The sequence below is a fragment of the Cnephaeus nilssonii genome (assembly GCF_951640355.1).
Source record: "Cnephaeus nilssonii genome assembly, chromosome: 4".
Taxonomy (NCBI): domain Eukaryota; kingdom Metazoa; phylum Chordata; class Mammalia; order Chiroptera; family Vespertilionidae; genus Cnephaeus; species Cnephaeus nilssonii.
In genome coordinates, this window is record NC_137075.1 from 60,461,182 (window position 1) to 60,483,870 (window position 22,689).

Here is a 22,689-nt window from a genome sequence, read left to right on the forward strand (position 1 = left end):
TTTTTCTCAATTATCAATTACGTGAACTTTTGTATTTGACAAGTGCTTTACAAATATTTTTTCATGAAATTGGTAAAATGCTTATTCTAGTACAGGTGGAAGCCTCGGTGGTTTTGATCACCCGTGTTCCTGAAAAAGCTGCCAGTGTCTGACCATAAAAATCAAGGAATTCTGAAGACAACTTCATTTGATTTAACAAACATTGAGCACCCACTATTTGCTAGGCCCTAGGGCAGGACTGTATAGCAGAAGCAAACTAGCAAGAAGCAAGGTAACTCCAACCTTACGGTCTAGTGGAGGTAAGTAAGTAATCATAATTGGACAAATACATCAGAAATGAAATCAAAGGGCTAGAGGAGCCCAACCCATGAACGACAAATCTGTCCGGAGCAGTTCCCCAGCCAGCGAAAGGAAGTCACACATTCCATCTGGGCCAGTGCAGTCAGTTACTCATAGCTGTGTAAGTCATTGTGTAAGCATAAAAGAGGAAATGTCACATATATCAGAGTATTCAATATCCAAAGGGAGTGTCACTGCAGAGAGGTGAGGCTGTTAATTTTTAAACCAACATTCCAGTATAAAAACAGGCAGAGAGGATAAGCCTCTAGAGAGGCATGTATTTACTTAATGCCACCATTGTTAAGTATTTTTGGGACTTCTCTACTAAAGTATTACCCTAGAGCAGGGGTCTTCAAACTTTTTAAACAGGGGGCCAGTTCACTGTCCCTCAGACCGTTGGAGGGCCGGACTATAGTTTAAAAAAAAACTGTGAACAAATTCCTATGCACACTGCACATATCTTATTTTGAAGTAAAAAAACAAAATGGCAAAAACACCCGCATGTGGCCCACGGGCCATAGTTTGAGGACGCCTGCCCTAGAGCCTAAGGCAAATTCTGGTCACTTGAGAGGAGTTTGGGGGAACATTTAAAGGTCATTCTTGAGCTAGGGCTCATGACTAAGAGGGCAAAGGACAGTAGGAGGAAAGGATATTGCTCACTGGGGTTTAAAATACATGAAGCCATGATCAGACCCTTATATGATTACATTGCTCCATGGACTCAGCAGTATCTATTCTCTAGTTTTAAGAAAATGTGATCATTCTGATATGAGGCCTGAAGTGGCTATCCATCAGTCCAATAAAAATTCCAGAGTTCCTGAGATACCAAATATTCAAAATCACGTAATACTATTTAAAAGTATTTGTTGTTGGTTTTGTGTGTGACAATATCCAAAAATAGTGTGGGTTGAAATGGAATCTTTAGTAATAACATAGCCTCTGGGTGAGGTACTTACACACCAAAAAGAGCCTCAAAAGCCAACACTCCCATGGCCCAGCTGGTTGAAGTTTCCAACGAATGACAGCAGTCTCCTGTGGATCACCATCAAGATGGATTCAGTTACCACCATCAGCCCCTCCCTTTTCCAGAGCCAGTGGCATTCCCCTTGTGGGCAGTCTAGAGAGCTGGAACAAACTTAGTCACGGCCCCAGACAGCTGCAGAGGAAAGGAGCTCAGAGTTAGTGGACGCAGAGTCGGCCAAGGACCCTGCCAGCCAGTGCCTTTCCTGGATCTGCAGTGTTATTCTTCCTTCAAAATCTGAAATCCTTCTCAGAGTTACTACCTACCATTGCTTCTATTAGTCTTTTCACAAATGTGTCTGCTAATACATTACGCACTTAATAACATGATCTGCCTTGTATTGTTAAAAAGAATACATGAAGTGTTCAGACCTATGGCACCCAACTGAAGAGCAATGGCTGAGACCCGCAGGGCTGGTAGTGCTGGTCTCATATTACTACGTAGTCTCAACCAAGCAAATTTTCTCTTTTAAGGCTGTAGTACTCATTTGAAACATTAACATATATATCACACAAATATCCACTCATTCTTGGGAGGAGCTCCTGGCATGACTTACTTTGACCCGCAAGCTCCTCAACGGAGGGGAACTTGGGTTTCAGTTTGGGCATCTGGGCTCAGCTGCTAGGCTCACTTCCTTATTTTACACTCCAGAGTCCAAGTTTTAAAAGGTTAGGAGAGAGACCAACTAGGTAAAAGTAACATTTATAGTAACCTTTTTTAAAAATTGATTTTTAGAGCCCAGCCATGTGTAGCTCAGTGGTTGAGCATAGACCCAGGAACCAAGAGGTTACTGGTTCGATTCCCAGTCAGGGCACATGGCCAGGTTGCAGGCTTGATCCCCAGTGGGGGGTGTGCAGGAGGCAGCCAATCAATGATTCTCTCTCATCATTGATGTTTCTATATCTCTCTCCCTCTCCCTTCCTCTCTGAAATCAATAAAAATATATTTTAAAAAATTGATTTTAGAGAGAGGAAGGGAAGTGGAGGGAGGGAGGAAAAGAAGGAAGGAAGGAGATAGAGAAACATCGATTTATTGTTCCATTTATTTATGCATCCATTGATTTATTCTTGTATGTGTCCTGACCAGGGATCAAACCCACAATCTTGGGGTATTGGGACGATGCTCTAACCCAGGGGTCGGCAAACCGCGGCTCGCGAGCCACATGTGGCTCTTTGGCCCCTTGAGTGTGGCTCTTCCACAAAATACCACGTGCAGGCGTGCACGTACAGTGCGATTGAAACTTCGTGGCCCACGCGCAGAAGTCGGTTTTCGGCCTGGGCGAGTCTATTTTGAAGAAGTGGTTCTAACGCCGAGCCACACTCAAGGGGCCAAAGAGCCGCATGTGGCTCGTGAGCCGCGGTTTGCCGACCACTGCTCTAACCAAAAGAGCTACCTGGCCAGGGCTAAAGAGGGTGAAGGAATTGTGAAATCACAGTGCATTAGGCTTGAATGTCTCAGTATGTGTGCATGTTGGGAGCTAACAAAGTGGTCAGTCCCTAATTCAGTTTGGCTTTTTATTTTGTTATTTTTTTAAGTATATTTTTATTTATTTCAGAGAGGAAGGGAGAAGGAGAGAGCAATAGAAACATCGATGATGAGAGAGAATTATTGATTGGCTGCCTCCTGCACGCCACACACTGGGGATCGAGCCTGCAACCCGGGCATGTGCCCTTGATCCGAATTGAACCCTGCACCTTTCAGTCCGAAGGCCAACACTCTATCTACCGAGCCAAGTCGGCTAGGACTCAGTTTGGCTTTTTTTTTTAAAGTGACTTTCTTGAGAGGATACCAACCTTCCCCCACCCTGAGATTTAGAGTCCACTTCCAAATAATGTAAATGGAGTTTAATCTCCCAAAGAATTATTTTTGCAAAGATAACCTTACCCTCTCGCTTTGGGCTGCAGTACTTATCACCCTGTATCTGACGGCCAACTCCAGCAGATTTAAGATCTCATTGTCGTGGCCACATTCTCACCAATATGGCAGGTAGATTTGATAATGAAGAAACAAAGATGACAGATTGCCAAGTAAGATTGATCTCTAGAGGCTTTTGTTTAGATTAAAAAAATAGTATTCCCTGATCTTCCTGCCTTCAGACTTCCCTAGTTTCCCTTGTGCCCGCAAATCTATCCTACATATCATAGCCACACTTCCCATTATGGAAGTTTAACCTGCTGCCTGCCTGTATTGCCACCCCCAGGAAAAGTCTTCTGATTACTCCCGATCTCAAGACAACACCCAGTCTCTATCTACTAAGGCACCAGGGCTTCATACTGAGAAGTTCTCCCCAGAACGCTTCTAGCAGTTCCTTTTGGGCCCTTCACCATGGCCACCGGGCCAGGTCTGAGCCACCCTGGAAGACCTGCTATTCCAACATGCTATGCATGCCGGTGCCTCTGCAACACTGATCATACTTCGTCTCTCAGCTTGAAATTTCCCTTCCAGTCTGGCAAACTCCTTTCCCGTTTTAGCTCAAATGACATGGCTCATTGATTTAATTTGACAATACTTCACACTTAAACAGTGGGTTAGTGGCAGGTTAAGAAGAACTTTTGTATTCATTATTTATTGAAGGCCACTAGAGCCTGTAGGATATGCCAGGAAGGCATAAATATCTGGATTTTATGGATGAAAAGACGTGGCTCAAAGAGAGGAGAGGTACTGCCTGAGCAAATGATGGAGTGGAGACTCTAAGGAAGTGCTCACCTCCAAACCCCACCCCAGATGCCTCATCCAACAAATTCCAGCTCTGGGCTGGCTCCTTCTAAGACCCGACCTCTCCTACTTCTCTTCAAGTTGCAGCTGACAGTCTTAACATTCCGAGGACTTCCCCAACTGCTGGATATGAATTAACTCCAGCGTGGGCTCCTGGGAGGCAGAAGGCCTGGCTGACAGCAAACTCAGCACTTCCTTGTATGCAAAATGACATTTTGGCCTTAGGCTCTCACTAAGTTACCCGGTCCTTCCTCCTTAAGAGTAGAAGTTTTCAGGCACTAGAGTGTAGCACTAAAAAAAAGCCAAACTGAATTAGGGACTGACCTACCACTTTATTAGCCTCCCAACATGCACACATATACAGAGACATTCAAGCCTAATGCACTGCGATTTCACCCCCTTTCTGAACTCAAAGAAGTCATTGTGCAATTCCATGAGACTGCATGTTGGAATTGGACAGAGGCTATTTCCAGCTGCCCCGTGTGGCACTTGGGAAACTAAAATTTGCATCACTTTTGGTGGGGCAGAGGGCAGACATTATACTTGCAAAATGTGTTCAATCCTTTATTTTTCACATTAGCCTATTGCCTATTGTTGGGACCCATAACCAAACAGATAAAAATAAAACACAAATTCCATAAAATACATACTATTTCTTAGTTGTATAGATATGTTAACTTTCTCATTCAATTAAACACAGAGATTGTAATCACTTTTTTTTTGGACTCATTTCTCATTCTCAGTTGAAAACTTCAGGTGCAAATTTAAATACTGCCTCAGGGAGGATTATGCCATCAGTAAGACTGCTCCTGGACACAATATCCTCATTTATTTGGAGTCCCATGTAACAGCTAAATCCAGAAGACCTCATAGTTGAGGAGCCTAAGTTGGGTAGAGGTTTGTTGAAAACCCAGCTTGCTAAGCTGTGGAAGGCCTGGGTTTACTTGGTCTTGGAGAACATCAGCTGTAGAGATGTGTAAAACAACAGGCAGCTTTTCAGCATGCCAGTGATTGGACACCCGCCTCTCCCGTTGATAAGGAGTTTGTTTTGCTTTGTTTCTGGTCCAGGCAGACTCACAGACTTGTCCAGACAAAGTGCTGGCTGCAAGGTAGAATGTTTTTAAGCGTTTTTGAAATAAGGTATCTTCCAAATGGTTAAACCTAACCTGAATTTGTATTTTTTTGTTACTCTTAAATGAGTTAGTGTTGTAAAATGTATCCAAAATGTAGAGCTTTATTCTTTTTAGAGGGGTGACTGGTTTAATAAACACAAGTTTTAAATATTTATTTTCTTGTGCGGGGCTCATAGGTGCCCATAGACCTGCCCTTGTGGGCAGGGAGATCTGAGACTAAGGTGGAGACAACCTAGCTACATGCTGGTCTATGGGGAGCTCTCGGTATCAGCTTGAGTTAGTACGTGTTGAAAGAACATCTGGAGGCTGCCAGGCCCTGGGACTGGTTTTGGGGTAAACATAGAGTCTGTATAAAGACACAACCATTGCCCATGAGAAGATTACCATCTGTTTGGGGATGTATACAAAATCCCCGAAGAGGAATATAGGATAACATCTGAGATTTAGAATTTGTGGTATTATAATAACTACTGTAGGAATTTAGAGAAAGGCTTTTAGTGATTTGAGTTATAAGTTTCATGTCCTAGACCCCCAAAACAGGAATCCCTGATTTTCTCATTTCATTCTCATTTCAACACTTTTTGTGTTTATGCCTGATTGATTTTTGAACCCAACAGTCTTTCCCCTCCCGCCCCCCCCCCACCCCGCCCCAATTTTTATCCGTCCTCTGTGACCTCCAGGTAGTACCTGATACTGTGAATTATACCCTTCTTACACAGTTTTTAGTTTGAAACAATTTCAAACATATAAAAATTACAGGATAGTACACATAGCTCCTGTGTCATCCTTTCAAGACGCCCTGTTAACATATCTCTGCCTGAGTCCTCCAATTTCAGAGTAAGTTGCAGACACCATTACCAATTTATACCTTAGTGTTTAAGTACAGGGCAGTCTGACATAACTACACCGAAATCAGGAAATTCATATCCATACCTTACTAGCACATAAGCCACTCCATTCAAATTTTCCAATTGTTCCAATAATGTCCTTTATTGGACTAGGATCCAAACCAGGAGCCTGGGTCCATTCGGTTAATCTTTATGTGACACATTCCGTCTCTTATGACCCTGATATATAAAGATATTTTGATTTTTAGAGAGAGAGGGAGAGAAACATTGATGGGAGTGAAACACCTATAGGCTGCCCAAACTGGAATTGAATAGGTAACCTTTTGGTGCACAGGATGCCCAACCGAGCCACACCTGTCAGGGCGACCCTGCTATTTTGAAGATTGCCTACCGATTATTTGAGAGATTAATGCCTCAATTTCAATTTCCCTGGTGTTTCCTCATGGCTTATGCATATTTGGCAGGAATACATCATAAAAGTGATGTTGTGCTCTTCCTGGACATACCTTTCCCATTATTCTCAATATATTTATTTGCTCAATTAATTGGGTATGTAACCAAACTCCCAGCTCCTTGGCTCAAACAGAGGGGCAGAGGAAGAACAGGGGAAAAAAAAAAAAAAAAAAAGGCCAGCTTGGTCCCAGACATGCTAGCCATAATTTCCTGGTATATGGACTCCCAACCTTCCTATCTATTTCTCTCTCCTAGGTTCCAGACCTGCATTTTCAGTCTATAGGTTCTATAGTACATCACCTTTATTGTACTGCTATTTGGTTGAACACATAACTGTTGTCTTTTCATCCCATCCATACTCTTCCTCTAATATTTTAAGTCTTTGAAACCTCTCACTTCATATTTTCACATAATTACTGTTTCATGTGCCATGACCTTCAATTCACCTTTGTATTCCCAACACCTATTGTCTGTTACTGAGTTGTGACTCAATGTTATTTGAGGTAGACATTCTTTTTTGGTGACAGGGCTAACTCTGATGGCTAACTTTTAAATGACTTTCCAATTTACATCTTTACCGTCTGCCTGCTATTTGATAGTTAACACCTCCTTTTCATAAGTCTTCCTCCTTTCTAAATAATCCTTTAATATTTAAATTTCCTAAAATTGATGTCATCTTGCTCAAAAAGCCTTCAATGTCCCCTGATTACTTTCAAAATCTGGAATACAGTTAATACCTTCCACTATCAAGCTCTAACTTACCTCTCCATCTCCTATTTATTATCCTTTACTTCCATGCTTGTTACATGAACACATTTGCTATTTCCTAAACCTGTACTTTTCATATGATTTACCCTCATGCTCTAATGCTCTGCTTCCTTTTTGCCCATATTAATATTTTACTTGTTTTCAAACATATAGCTCAAAGGCCATTTTTACCACGAGTTTCTCTTATGCGCAAGCATCCCATTTTCTTACTCCTATGCACTATTGTGCCATTTGACTATTCTGCCTCGTATTATAGCTGTGTGTGTGTGTGTGTGTGTATATATATATGTGTGTGTGTGTGTGTGTGTGTGTGTGTGTGTGTGTGTATATATATATATATATATATATATATATATATATATATATATATCCCTAACTAGATTAGGAAATACCCTTAAGTCAGAAATCAATCTTATTTATCTATAAATCCCAAGTATTGGTATAATGTATTAGACCTTACTGATGCTCAAAAATGCATTATTAGTTCCAGAGAGGACAGGCACAGTTTTGATAGGTGGTAATAAATCCAACCAGATGTAGCTTTATGTGCCAAGGCATGCATGCAGGAACAAGAGTGGCTAATTCATGTGATGGCAAAGTCTGGCTGGAGCAGACATGCATTAATGTGACGCTTGGAAGAGACCCAAAATCCATGTCATCGGTGTGGCACTGCCTTACTGCAGTGAGCCTCAGGATTAAGATGCACATACTCTCCTGTGCTGTATAGTTTTTGGTAAGCAAAACCCAGATAGGAAGTATAGAAAATATTTTTTCCCCTTCAAGAAATGCATTTTCTCAAGAAAAGGGAAGGAGGAATTCAACCCCCTAACCACAGAATCTTTGTTTCTTGACTTTCAAAGCAGCATTTAATTTACACTGTTCCCCTCTCCCCGCCCATTCCTTAGATAATTAACCAGATTATACCATTATATATTTATAGCGTGTACAGCTATAAAAAACAACCCTTTTGTAGCCCCTGGCTTGATTATTAACAATAGCTCATATATTGAAAGAAAACACACATGCCAAGGTGAACTCTTGAGAGAGCCTTCCTATTAGATGAGGCAATCTAGAGACCCATCCTAGAAATATGCACCTGGGTCTCAACTCTTTCAGTAAACTTTGCTCAGCAGATTAGACCCAAACCCCAGACAGAGGCCTGTGAACCTGCCCTTACATACCGTGATAAGAAGTGTGGACATTAGCCAAAGGAACATGGCAAGACTGTAAGGTTCAATTAAATGTATCCCCTTTATTTCAACATCTCAATGAGAAACTCAACAAATCTTGATATATTCTAAAGCTTGATTAAAAAGTACCATATACCTATAACACACATCAAGCCTCTTAGTATCTTTATCTGTATGTCCCTTAGAAACTTCAGATTTAGCATGTTGACAATAAAATATTAGAAAGGAAAGGTGTTCTTTCCCCTCTACCCTAAACTCCTTTTACCTCTAAAATATTTGAGGTGTCCAAACCCAGAATCTAAGTGGAACTGGAAATGAACGAACAGGTCAATTCCCTTTGCAATTGCAAAAGAAAATCCAAATAGTGAAATTATTTCCAAGTTTTGCTGACCAATTGGCAATGAAGACTTTCATTGTTTCCACCTCACTTTGTACTTATTTCCTAAGGCTTATCGATCTGACTTCCACACTTGCCATTTTAATAAACTTCTTTACTGAAGTTTGTGATTTTCCTTGGGGCTCCATCATGGCTTTTTCTTCATTCCATTAATTTCCATGTCATTTTATTCTTTTTTTCTGATTTCAAATATCAAAGACACACTCATTCCCAAATCTGTATTGGTGCGATCAGTCTTGAGTTCAAAATTTAAATTATCAACTACGTTTGACATCGACTATCTCTAGCTCAGATTTAACATGTTGATAATAAGATGTTTTGTGTTGTCTTTTCTCTTCTCTCCACCCTAAACCTAGTTCTTCTATATCCCTAAAATGTTCATGGCATTTGTGGCAGCTTAACTATATGCTCACAAATTCTTTTTCTATTCCTCCCTTCAAGAGGTGAAACTAAGTTATTTCTAACACGGAGAATGTGGCAGAAGACAGTGCTTGACTTCCAAGACTCAGATATAAGATATTTTGGCTTCCTCCTTGCTCACTCTGGGGTAAGCCAGCTGCTATGCCAAGACATTCAAGCAGACCTATGGAGAGGTGCATGTAGTGAGGAGGCTTCCTGGCAATACCCAGTGAGAGACTGACATCCCACCCCCACCAACAGTGAGCCTTCTTGGAAGCAGATGCTCCAGCCCCAGACAACCCTTCAAGTGACTGCAGCCTCAGCCAACGACTTGACTGTAACTTTATTAGAGGCAGTGAGCCACAGGCACCCAGCTGAGTGGCATCCAGACTCCTGACACACACAAGCTCTGGGATAATACATATTTGTTATTTTAACCAGTCCCATTTTGGGGTAATTTATTATGTAGCAATACATAGCAAATATAATATTCAAACCCGAAACCCAAGGAATAGAAAGGGTGAAAGACAATGAACGTTTTTATTGAATTTCTTCCCATTCTCTTACTTTCTCAGTGCATAAAACCATCACTTACCCAGCACTCCAAGTGAGAAACATGAGGCCAAACTTGACTCTCCCTACCAACCATATGACTGAGTTATCATTTTTCTATTATCACTTAAGTCCATCCCTATACTTACAGCTTTAACTCGGGGCCTTTACCATTTTTTAATTACAGCACAGATTTCCAATTTTTCTTTCTTCCTACAGTCTTTCCCAGCTCCATTCCATTCCTTAGACTAATGGCAACAAGAGGTTTCCCAAGCACATATCTCATCATGTTATTTGTTTGTTTTTAAGTTTTATTGATTTTTAGAGAGGAGAAACACTGATTTGTTGTTTCACTTATTCATGCATTCATTGGTTGATTCTTGTATGTATCCAGACTGGGGACTGAACCCAAAACCTTGGCATATTGGGACGATGCTGTAACCAACTGAGCTACCCAGCCAGGGCCTAACTCTTACTCATTTTTAAAAGACTCAGCTCAACCTTTATCTCAAAAAATCTGCCTTAATTATCAGGTCTAAGTTAGATGACTTTCTCATATAACTTAACCAGAGCACTTACTTACGTAGATCAGTATCACAACCTTCATTGGAATGTGAGCTTCTAGGGAAAAGAATCTATCCCTGACATCTACACATTCATTTATTCATACAGCCAACCTATATTTACTAAATAACTACAGGACAGACGCTTATGTTAGGTGTGGTTACATAATGGTGAACAAAACAAATATACCCCTGTCCCGGCGGAGCATGGAGTCTACTGAAGAAGAAAGACAGTAAGTCAAATAAACAAATAAATACTGTGATGTATGTATACATACACGCTATGAGAGTGGGGCCTACTTTAGATCAAATTTTACTGAATTAAATATTTTCCAAGAGGTATGTATAAATAATACCTTCACCATGGATGTATAAATGGGCTAGGCCCATCACATCCTTGCTAACACTGAGTGTTTAGTTCTTAGAAAAAAAAATCCTTGCTCATACTGTCAACGTCATTTTGTTACTTACACATTCTCAGCACTAAGAATCACGAACAAGAACACAAGACATGATCAAATATATGTTTTATAAAAGGCTTAATTAAGCACAAGTAGAAAACTAAGACTAGCTTTATATACATTATCACAGTTACTTAAATGTATGGCTAAGATAATTTCAAAATAATCACTTGCAAGATCATTTTACTAAGTAAAAAGTAAATTAAAAAAAAAATGAAGCCAAGACTTTCTGGTATTCAGAAGTCTGAAGAAATCATTGTCTGTTTTTTTTTTAAATAGAAAATTCCAAGGAAATCCCTCACTTTCCCTAGGTTAATTGCCAAATGAGTCACAACTAAAGTATTTCTGGGACATGGGAGTCTGTGACAAAGCTAAAAAACAAACAAACAAAAAACAACAACAAAAAAGTCCATTAAAAAAGAGGCTCAATGTTTTAAAAAGGAAATGGGAGGAGGAGGAAATCATATGTTAAAATACATAAAACAATTTTACAGATAATTACTCATTAAATAAAAATATTTTATAACTGACCAAAAGTCTAAACAAAACAAAACTTGGTAACTGAAGATGAAAATGCTCAATTCTTATCACAGTTGGGAAGATTTCTAGGAATCTAGAAAATTCAAGATTTTTTTATATTATTGTAAATTTCTAATATTAATATAAAACACATAAAAATTACAAAACCAAAGCTCATATTGCCTTGGATTACAAAACCTGCTTTACAAATGATGCATATGTCTCTGAAAACTTTAGTGGACATTAAAACACAAGAATACAAAAATAAAATAAGTCCATCCCTTCTTAAGACCAAATTAGCTACATTAAATCAGCTGATCATGTCTTTTTCCAAATTCATTGATATGGTTATAGAAAATTTAAATTAATCAGTATAGATAAGGGAAAAATAGCTTATGTTTTACCACACATTAGCTTTAATGGTTGAAATAATGAGATGTTTCTGGAAAACATGCTCATCTCTTTGTTTTCAGTATATTTCAACACTCAGCTGGGATTTGTGCCAAGAGATAGAGGAACTGGTCATCAAACCTGTAACAAAATAAAAGTTGTTGTTTAACAAACTGATGGCTGCCCAACAAAAATTGTTAACTTTTCAGAGGCAGGGAACTTTTTATTTTAAAATTTGGCTTCTGCAATGGAATTTTGCTAAGTTTTTAAAGGTATTCTCTTTATTAACCTGCAACAATCATCATTTCAAAATCGTATATAAAAACTGTCACAACTGGTCAGAAACAAGGTTTCATGTTGCTCAAAATTATCTCTGACAGTGGCAAGACTTAACCTTTTGAGCCACTCTCAGCAGGCTGGTGATATAGCTCAATTAATATAACACACAATGGTAAGTATTGCTCTTGAAAAAAAGCAAATTATTTTCCTATTACAATTTTTGAAAAAGGTCTATTACAAAAATAATTTTCTTTTCTATATATTTCCCTGACATGGTAATGTTAAAACATATCTAGGTTCTCCTCAAACATCAAGCGTTAAGAGTATAGCATTACATTTTCGTTAAAACATTCCCACACAGCCAACATATTTTTTCAAGGCACTCTAAGAACTCTCCAGGACACTAGAAGAGAAATGTTCATCTTGTCTACTGATCTTTTAGGCATGTGTCCCCTCAAACTTTTCTAAATTGAACTGTTATAACTGTTTCTTCTTCATTTTCCATGGTAGAGTCCTTATGTTATTTTTCTTTTATTTGGAGCCACTCCTTCATTTTCAACTTGCTGAGCAGGCAGGCTTTTGGTTTCCGTGGAAACTGGATTCCTGCGGCTGTGTGTAGGCATTCTTGTTCCACTAATCTAAGAGATGAAGCAAAGAACAGAAAATAGTTTAACATGTATACAACATATTTATATACTAGTAGAGTCTACTCTGTATTATTACCACATGTATTACTTTCTTTGTGAGTGAACCTTTATATATTTTTTAATCCCTAACCACCTGGCTGCTTCTAAATAGCTTTAATCTCATCAAGTTTTAAAGTATTAAATTTTCAAGATCAGAGTAGATGAAGAGAAGCGGAGGGGAAACCACTTTCTGTGTTAAATTTGGAAGAGGTTGAAATGTTAAATTAGAAAATGAGGGAATTACAGGCCTTTTTAGCAACATGCCTGCCATAACAAAGCTGAAGGGCAGGCGAGAGAAATGAAAACTATGAAGGGAGGGGAAGGAAATACAAGAAGGTTAGAGCTGGTAAAGGGGGAGAAATTCCAAAATGGATGGAGACTAGAGGACGGAAAAAGAGAAAGAAGGGAAGGGGGGAAGAAACTTTTTGGGGTGCTAGTTCTGCCTTAATGTCTACTCTTCAGTGCAAGTTGCTGCTCATCCTCACTTTCTAGCTATAATTCATTGTCTAGGGAAGAGAGAGATATATTCTTAAGACGCAATTCATTGCTAATTATAGTCATTCTGAAGATGAGATCTGGAAATGCTGTCATCTCCTTGGCCACTGAGAGAGCATAAAGTTTTAAAATAGGTTAATGGAGAGCCATGCCTCACAGAGAAGGACCAAAGCTGCATAACCTGAGACCTTTCCCCCAGAACCTGTCCATATCTGCCTCTATTTTTCTTTTTTTAAATATGTTTTTATTGATTTTCAGAGAGAGAGGGATAGAGATAGAAACATCAATGAGAGAGAAACATCGACTGGCTTCCTTCTGCAGCCCATGTGTCCTGCAGGACATGTGCCCTGACCAGGAATCAAAGCAAGGACCTCTGGGTTCCTAGGTTGATGCTCAACCACTAAACCACACTGGCCGGGCTCTGCCTCTATTTTCCCTAGCCACTTTGTACCCTTCACATCTTGTCCAGTGAAGTATAGACTTTGGAGTGATGGGTGATATTGGAACTCCCAACACCCTTATTCCTAATCCAACAGACATATTACTAGCATTGTTACAAAGGGTTACTGGCTCACTAAGAATGAAGCAGACCCCAGCTTCTCTCACCTAATATCTTGTCCCTTTAGGGGAATTTTTGGGTTTACAATTAGATGGCTAGAAAGGACAAACTTGAGCTGAGATTTGAGTCTGCCAGTCTGTCTGTTTGAATCTGATGAACTTCTGTAACATACTGATTAGAAAAGTGCTATGGCTTTTAGATTATCTAGACTACTCCCCACTGCATATCCTATATAATAAAAGCCCAGCGACTGAAACGGCAGAACAACCAGAGACCAGAAAGACCATAGCCCCTTGCCCTGGCCGGCCCCAAACCCCAGCGGGGACCCCCACCCTGTTCTGGAGCCCCCATCAGGGCAGGTCGGCTGGCCCCCACCCATGCACCAGGCATCTATCCTATATAATAAAAGGGTAATATACAAATTGATCCTAATGGCAAATGACCAGAATGACCTCTTGACCAGTCACTATGAGGTGCACTGACCACCTCTTGGTCTCTTTCCCCAGCCGGCAGGCTCCAATCACCCAATGATGAACAGGGAACCGGGGGTGCATGGCAGGGGATGCAGGTGGCGCCAGGCCAAGGCCCCTGCCCCGCCGGTCACCCCACACACAGAGGGCGACCCATGGCAGGTGCAGGGCCGGCGAGTGGGCGGGAGAGGCCGACATCTCAGTCCCTCCCCCTGGCTGTCAGGCTCCGATCACTCGATGGTGAATGGGGAACCAGGGGTGGGTGGCAGTGGGAGGGCAGGGCTGGCTGCAGGCAGCTGGGGAAGATGGCCCTGATCGCAGGCCAGGCCTAGGGACTGTACCCGTACACAAATTTCGTGCACTGGGCCTCTAGTTTACTATAAAAGTATACTGACCACACTAACTGTTATCTACTATATCACTGAGGAAAGCAAGCATTCTGCAATTTCCATTGTAAGATTGTGTGTGTGTGTATAATGAACGTTTATTACAGGGATTGTTGAAGGAGAAAAGGGATAGGCATAGACCCATTGCAAAAGGACTGGAAGCAGAAGTCAGGAGTATCACAAAAAGCAAATGGGAGCCTCCTATTAAGCTTTGCTCTGTGCAGAGGGAGGCTCTACTGGGGTACTCTTAGGATTTTAGTGCCTAAGCCACTACATGAAGATGATATCTCAATTCAAGTAGACTAGAGACTAGGGGATCACATCAGAGGCAGAAACATTTGTTATATGAGTTTTTACACCATGAAATAAATGATTTCTGTTTCATATAGTCTTATTTCTCCAAGTTTCCTGAAGCTTTGGTCTTTTCCTAGTGCTATTAAGGCTAGTATCCCTATCTGTGCTTACCTTGGTTAGACTAGAACAGTGGTCGGCAAACCGCGGCTTGCGCGCCACATGCGGCTCTTTGGCCCCTTGAGTGTGGCTCTTCCATAAAATACCACGTGCAGGCGCGCACATAGGGTGCGATTGAAACTTCGTGGCCCATGCGCAGAAGTTGGTTTTCGGCCTGGACGAGTCTATTTTGAAGAAGTGGTGTTAGAACACTCAAGGGGCCAAAGAGCCGCATGTGGCTCGCGAGCCGCGGTTTGCCGACCACTGGACTAGAATGTCCCATTTCTATGGCCTAACTAAGCAGGAAGTAGGGAGGAAAGTGGGGTAACTCCCACCCAATGTAGGGCTAGATTAGGGAGGTGTATCAGAGGTTACCAAAAACCAGGCGTCCTCAAACTACGGCCCGCGGACCACATGTGGGTGTTTTTGCCGTTTTGTTTTTTTACTTCAAAATAAGTTATGTGCAGTGTGCATAGGAATTTGTTCATAGTTTTTTTTAAACTATAGTCCGGCCCTCCAACGGTCTGAGGGACAGTGAACTGACCCTGTTTAAAAAGTTTGAGGACCCCTGCCGAAAACTTTCCATGGGCTTGGAGAAAAAAATCAAACCAAGCATTAGTTACCTAATTTCTAGTGTACCTAATGCTAGGCTATACAACTGGGCCCTGGATAACCTCATTATGTATTTGTTCTTGGACTGAATGCATGAAGCAGCTTTTTTTTTTATTAATATATATTTTTATTGATTTCAGAGAGGAAGGGAGAGAAAGAAACATAATGATGAGAATCATTGATTGGCTGCTTCCTGCATGTCCCACACTAGGGATTGAGCCCACAACCCAGGCATATGCCCTGACTGGTTATCGAACCATGACTTCCTGGTTCATAGTCTGACACTCAATCACTGAACCACACCAGCCAGGCTGCATGAACCATCCTAAAAAATACAAATGAACAAAGTGTTCTGTAGTATATATATTATTGAATTGTTTAACTTGGTTCTTATGTGGCCAAATCCTGGACATATAGAATTGTGTCTTATTGAAAGGAATAAGCTACTCCACAGAGAATTATTGAGAAACTAACATCAGACTTTTTAAATCAAAAGGAAATCATTATTCCAGAAATAACATAAATCCTTCTAAAATAGTTTTCAATTACTATTGTTAAGAAAATTGTGCTTTAGGAGGTTATAAAAATCACTACTTATATTAAATGTAAACTAGAAATAGCCAACCAAAACTTTAGATAAAATGACTTAAAATGCTAACAACTAACTTTCTCCATTCTTTCACTAGTAGCAACTAATTAACATTTATAGATCTTCTTGGACAAAGTTAACTAAGAATGTGTAAGGAGTCCTCATTTCTAAAATGATCTTCTCAAACAGTAACATTAAAAAACTGAAAAACATATAAACACCCAACTCACTAACATATGGAAAAAACTTCAGCATTTGCATTTCAGCTATTTTTTCAAAGAACCTGAGTATATTTACTCAAAAAGAAAGAAAAATACAAGAATGAAAAACATCTACAGGATAGACAAGTGATATATGTTCTGGGACACACATGTTAAAGAGATTACAGAACCCAGACAATGATTTGGACTCAAAGATTTTTGGCAGCAGGGAAGGAAAATACACTGGGTCTTTGTTTTCTGAACATTTATATTCATATTTTAGGGGACAAAACTTTTACTAAAACTAAACTCAAATTGGAATTTCTTCCATGATATAAAGAATGAGTGACATGGTAAAGAGTATTTCTAGCCATGGCTTTACAGAAGTTTCAGATAGAGAAATGTCATTCAACTGGTATTTCTGGGAAGGATTCTATAAAGAGAGTAACATTAATTATAATTAAATAAATACTGAGTTATACAATACTTAGCAAAACACAAAGTCTTTAACATTTTATTGTACTTTTTTTTTTTTTTTTTGCGGGGGGCGGGAGGAGGAGGCTTAGAAAACAAACATTTATTTCTCACAGTTCTAGAGGCAGAAAAGTATAAGATCAAGGTGCCGGCAAATTCTGTTCTGGTGAGGATTTGTGTCCTGGTTTGTAGTCTTCTTCTTGTATCCTCACATGGCAGGGAGTGTTTTATGGTACTTTTAATAAGGCACACTGCATTCCCTAATTACTAACACTTTTTTTTATATGTTTCTATATCCTGCTTATCAATTTTAATTGCATCATCATAATTTTATTGTATGTATTCTTCTGTAAATTGTCTCAAATATTTAATGAAGTGAAGCAGTATCATAAACAAAAACTACCAAAAACATAACTTGGCTTTTCATAGGAACACAGGTATTTAACTATGTGGATGCCTTACTCATGCCATCCTCCCAACCCCCTACCAGGGCAAGCTAGTATAATTTCCTTTAGTTGACTTATAAGGCTTATAAAAAAAGAGAAAGTTTTCTGACATACCAACTGAACTCAGTAGAGCATACAACTTTATCTATCCTTCCTATGGATGAAGTTTTTACAATGGTATTATGATTAACATGGCAAATGTGGACATCAGGGTGAAACACTATATAGTCAGTGAAATAGATTAATAATAAACAACCCAATGGAACATTTATTTTTTTAAAAAGATCTTACCTTTTGTTGTGTTGTGGGACCCAGTGACTTAGGTGGAAAAGTACAAGGTATTCGTCCATGATGGATATGATATGGTAACAACAGACTGGGATCTAATGGAACCCAGGGAACTGAGAGACTGGAAGGTACAGCAGGAAGGCTGCAATGTGTTTTATGCAAATTGTATGCTGTCCTAGTAAGTTTTCCGTCAGAGGTCTTGTAGATCAGGAGTGAAGAATCTTCTGCTGCATGGGACAACAAGTAGGAACCCTCCTGCAAGCTAAATGCACATAATGAAACTCAACTCAGTGTGTCAATTTCAACAGCATTTTCTTAATCATGGTCTATGAGTAAATAAAAAAACAATATGGGAATGGAATACCACCTCTAAAAATACTTTTATGACCAAGTAAGATTTAAGAAGTCTTTTAAACTATTTTCACATCTTTTAGGCAACTAATTTTAATTCTTATTCCAAAGTTCAGGATATATAATTATTTTCATTTTACTGTAAGTTTTCAATAATTTAATGGGAAACAAATAGTTTGCCTAATTCTCTAATCCATGGACAACACATTTATATAGAAAAACATTTCATGAATGTACATTTTTATAATTCTTATACAGAACATTTTAATTCATTCAACCAACAATGCACCTATTTTGTATCTAGTAATAGGTGAAGAGAGATACAAAAGTGAATATGACACATTCACCACACTGAGCAGTTTAAAAGAAAGTAGCAGAAACAGTCAACATAACAATTGCAATACAATATGAGGTGCTACGAAAATAAAAGTAACAATAACAGTTGATATATATTGAATGTTTATCATGAGTTAACTCTCGTACTGCTTATATCCATTTTATTATTAAATCCTCCACAACAAACCTTCAAGCATAATATTATTAACCCTATCCTATCTAATAAAGAGGGAATATGCTAATTGACCCTCACGCCATCTGGCCTGCTACGTGCGCCTGCCTCCGGAGTCCCCCAGTTACCTCAGCCCCCCAGCCACCCAGGGCCGCCTGAGGCTCAGGTAACCAGGGCTGGCTGAGGCTTGCGCTGCCGGCAGTGGCAGCAGCAGAGGTGTGATGGGGCATTGCCTTCCCCTGATCGCCGGGTCGCCTCCCGCCCCTGAGGGCTCCCGGACGGTGAGAGGGGGCAGGCCGGGCTGAGGGACACCCCCTCCAGTGCATGAATTTTCATGCAAGAGGCCTCTAGTCTATGTATATAAAAGCCATATATGCATATTGTCCCCTTGGGAGTTTGACCGGGAGTTAGATCGCTCGCTATGATGTGTGCTGACCATCAGGGGGTGGCATGGAACAAAGGAAGGCCCTGGCCGGCAGTCAGGGAAGGGAGGCCTGGGCTGGCAGCCGAAAGGCCCTGGTTGGCCCTGATCACCGGCCAGGCCTAGGTACCCTACCCATACATGAATTTCGTGCACTGGGCCTCTAGTACTAGACATAAACGGGAATTAGAGATGTTAAGAAATATCTCCAATGTTTTGAGTACAAGGCTTGGATAAAAATCAGACAGTCAAACTCCACAGGCCATAACCTTAGTCATAATTCCCACTGTCACAGTAATCAGTTCTGTTAAATATCTATACTAATAAAAGGGTAATATGCTAATTAGACTGGACGTCTTCCAGACATCCTTCCTGACAAAGGTGGGGCCCGGGCAAAGCCGCCCGCGGTCCTGGGTGCCTGTGGCCAGCCTGGGCAAAGCTGTTGGGGCTCTCAGGGGCCTGTGGCCAGCCCGGGCGAAGCTTACTGATCCTGTTTCTATTACTATTACCCTTTAGGAATGTTTCCAGGCCTCGGTGGCGTTGGCCTTGGCGGCGGCAGAGGCAGCAACACAGTGAGGGGCATGTTTTGCCTCAAGGAAATTCCTAAATTGCCCTGTATTCACTTGCAGATGTAATATCAATGTTTAACCGAAAGCAGGTGGCTGGCCTGGGGGTCCCGGGGGCCTGCGGCTGGCCAGAGGGAGGGAAGCCCGGGTCCCAGGTGCCTGCAGCCAGCCAGAGGGAGGGAAGTCTGGGTCCTGGGTGCAGGGGCCGAGGCAGAGGAGGTTAAGGGTGATCAGGCAGGCAGGCAGGTGAGCGGTTAGGAGCTAGAGGTGATCGGGCCTAAACCGGCAGTCAGACATCCCCTGAAGGGTCCCGAATTGGAGAGGGTGCAGGCCGGGCTGAGGGACCATCCCCCCAGGCACAAATTTCATGCACCAGGCCTCTAGTCAAATATATATTTTCCCTTAGAAAGCTTTAAGGAATTTAGTGTATCAACATAAAGAGCTAAAAGAATATGATTAATATACTGTGCTTTCTTAGTATTTTACATTCTTCTAGCTCAAAAGTGCTAAGGAGAACATCAGTTTTCCCCCATAATATGTTATTAAAAATAAGAATTAATCATACTTTAGTGTTAAGGATCTGCCTACAAACCTGATAAGTTATGTTTTCATTAAATCTTTTTTTTAAAAAAATATATTTTATTGATTTTTTACAGAGAGGAAAGGAGAGGGATAGAGAGTTAGAAACATCGATTCAGCTGCCTCTTGCACACTCCCTACTGGGGATGTGCCCGCAACCAAGGTACATGCCCTTGACCGGAATCGAACCTGGGACCCTTGAGTCTGCAGGCCGACGCTCTATCCACTGAGCCAAACCGGTTAGGGCTTCATTAAATCTTTAAACAGAAAATTAATAGATATAGATCAAGGTGGCACAGAAAATTATTCTTACCCTCTGGAGAATTTCTTTCCCAAACCATCACTTTCATATTTCCATATAAGAAAATGAATAATAGTTGATTTGGTAATAGGAATAAATGACATTTTAAAGATTGACATTTCATCAATGAAAATCATAGTTTAACTAACTTCACTAAAAATAAGGGTGCCTTTTGGTTTACAGAAAGAATTTATAAAAATGAGATAGGTGCTCCATAGAAGAGTATCTTAAAAGTGCCACAAAAGTACAATGTACACGATGAATAAATGGCCTCCCAAAAATGCCTATGTCCTAAACCCTAGAATCTGTGAATATGTTACATTACATGGCAAAAGGGAATTAAGATGAATTCAGGTTCCTAATCAGTTGATTTTTAAACAGTAAGATTTTCCTGGTTTATCTTAGTGGGCCCATCCTAATACTAAAAAGCCAGGGGCTGTCATGACCGAAATAACCGGACGGATGACCGAACAGCAGGCTGCGTGGGGCAACAAGGCTGGCAGGGGGGTTAGTGAGGGATGACCAAACAACTGAACAGCAGGCTGCGTGGGGCGACCAGGTCAGCAGGGGGGGGGGGCAGTTGGGGGCGACCAGGCTGGCGGGGGAAGGCAGTTAGGTGCGGCCAGGTCGGCAGGCAGAGGCAGTTAGGGGTGGTCAGGCTAGCAGGAGGGGCAGTTAGAGGCGATCAGGCAGGCAGGCAGGTGGGCAGTTAGGAGCCAGCAGTCCCGGATTGTGAGAGGGATGTCCGAGTGCCGGTTTAGGTCCGATACCCGGGATTGGGCCTAAACCAGCAGTCAAACATTCCCTGAGGGGTCCCAGATTAGAGAGGGTGCAGACTGGGCTGAGGGGTGCAGACTGGGGTGATGAATTTCATGCATCGGGCCTCTAGTTATAATTATAAGAGTCTTTATATGTAGAAAAGGAAGGCAGAAGTGACTGTGGAAGAGGTCAGAGTGATGTGATGTGAGGAGGACTCAATTTGGCTTTGAAATTTTGAAGATGAAGGAAAAGGGGCATGAGCCAAGGAAGCAGGTGGCCTCTAGAATACACAAAAATCAAGGAAACAGAACACACCAGAGCCTTACAGAAAAGAAGCTGCCCTATAATGCCTTGATTTTAGCATAGGAAGACCTGTTAGACTTCTGACTTATAGAACTGCAAGATAATAACTTCGTGTTGTTCTACAACACTAATTTTGTGGTAATTTTTTTTTTTTACATCTGCAGTAGAACACTAATACACAAACTAAGATAGTGATAATAATATGTCATAGAAAACCTAAAGACTCTACCAAAAAACTACTAGATTTAATAAGTGAATTAAAGAAAGTAGCAGGATACAAAATTAACATCCAGAAATTGATGGCATTTTTGTTTTGTTAATCTCACCTGAGTATATTTTTTCAATTGATTTTAAATACAGTGGGAGGGAGGGAGAGGGAGGGGGAGAGAGAGAGAGAGAGAGAGAGAGTCAGACATTGATGTGAGAGAGACATCTATTAGGTGCCTCCCACATGTGCCTTGAAAGCTACAGGACATTGTAAAAAGAAATCGAGGAAGATACAAACAAGTATATGGAAGCATATACTGTGTTCATGGATTGAAAGAATAACATCATTTAAATGTCCCTACTACCCAAAGCAATCAGCAGACACAATGCAATTCCTATTAAAATACCAATGGCATATTTCAAAGATCTAGAACAAATATTCCAAAAATTTATATGGAATCAAAAAAACCTCGAATAGCCTCAGCAATCTTGAGAAAGAAGAACAAAGTTGGAGGGATCATAATACAGTAGGTCCTCGGGTTATGTCAGAGATCCGTTCCTAAGGTACAATGTAAGGCTATTTTCGCTGTAAGTTGGAACCTACCTACATAAGCACCTACGTCACTCACATGAAGCACATACACAGCAGTAATGAGGTGAAACAGTAAAAAAATTTTAAAAGGAAGATAACAATTCCTGACCTTTACTTGTGGTAAGTAAATAATTAAAAACATAAAGCACATATGTACATATGTCAAAATGAGGGAACTTTTTAAAAAAATAAATAAATGGGAGATGGCAATGTAACCACAAAACGAGTCCCACGTAACCCTAACAGGAGGACTGTCTGTACCAGATATCAAACTATACAAACAACGCCATTGTAATCTAAACAGCCTGGTACTGACACAAGAACAGGCATATAGAACAATGGAATAAAGCAGAGACCCCAGAAATCAACATACAACATTATGGTCAAGTAATATTTGATAAAGGAGTAAAGACAGTCTTT

At 40.6% G+C, this 22,689-nt stretch overlaps 1 protein-coding gene across 5 annotated transcripts in view; it reads right to left on the bottom strand.

The window, feature by feature from the left end:
* Window positions 1-1,136: 1,136 nt before the first annotated feature.
* ICE2 (interactor of little elongation complex ELL subunit 2) overlaps window positions 1,137-22,689 on the bottom strand; it is a 78,540-nt gene continuing 56,987 nt past the window's right edge. For 3 of the 5 annotated variants that reach the window (XM_079769931.1, XM_079769929.1, XM_079769930.1), the window contains 2 exons: window positions 17,686-17,944; window positions 9,600-12,665 (listed from right to left, as the gene is read on the bottom strand). In XM_079769931.1, coding sequence (XP_079626057.1) covers window positions 12,543-12,665; window positions 17,686-17,944 — 382 coding nt within the window. In that variant the 3' untranslated portion in view covers window positions 9,600-12,542. Of the gene's footprint in view, window positions 1,496-9,599; window positions 12,666-17,685; window positions 17,945-22,689 lie in introns of those variants that run through there. The other 2 variants (XR_013813465.1, XM_079769932.1) reach the window with 2 other exon arrangements.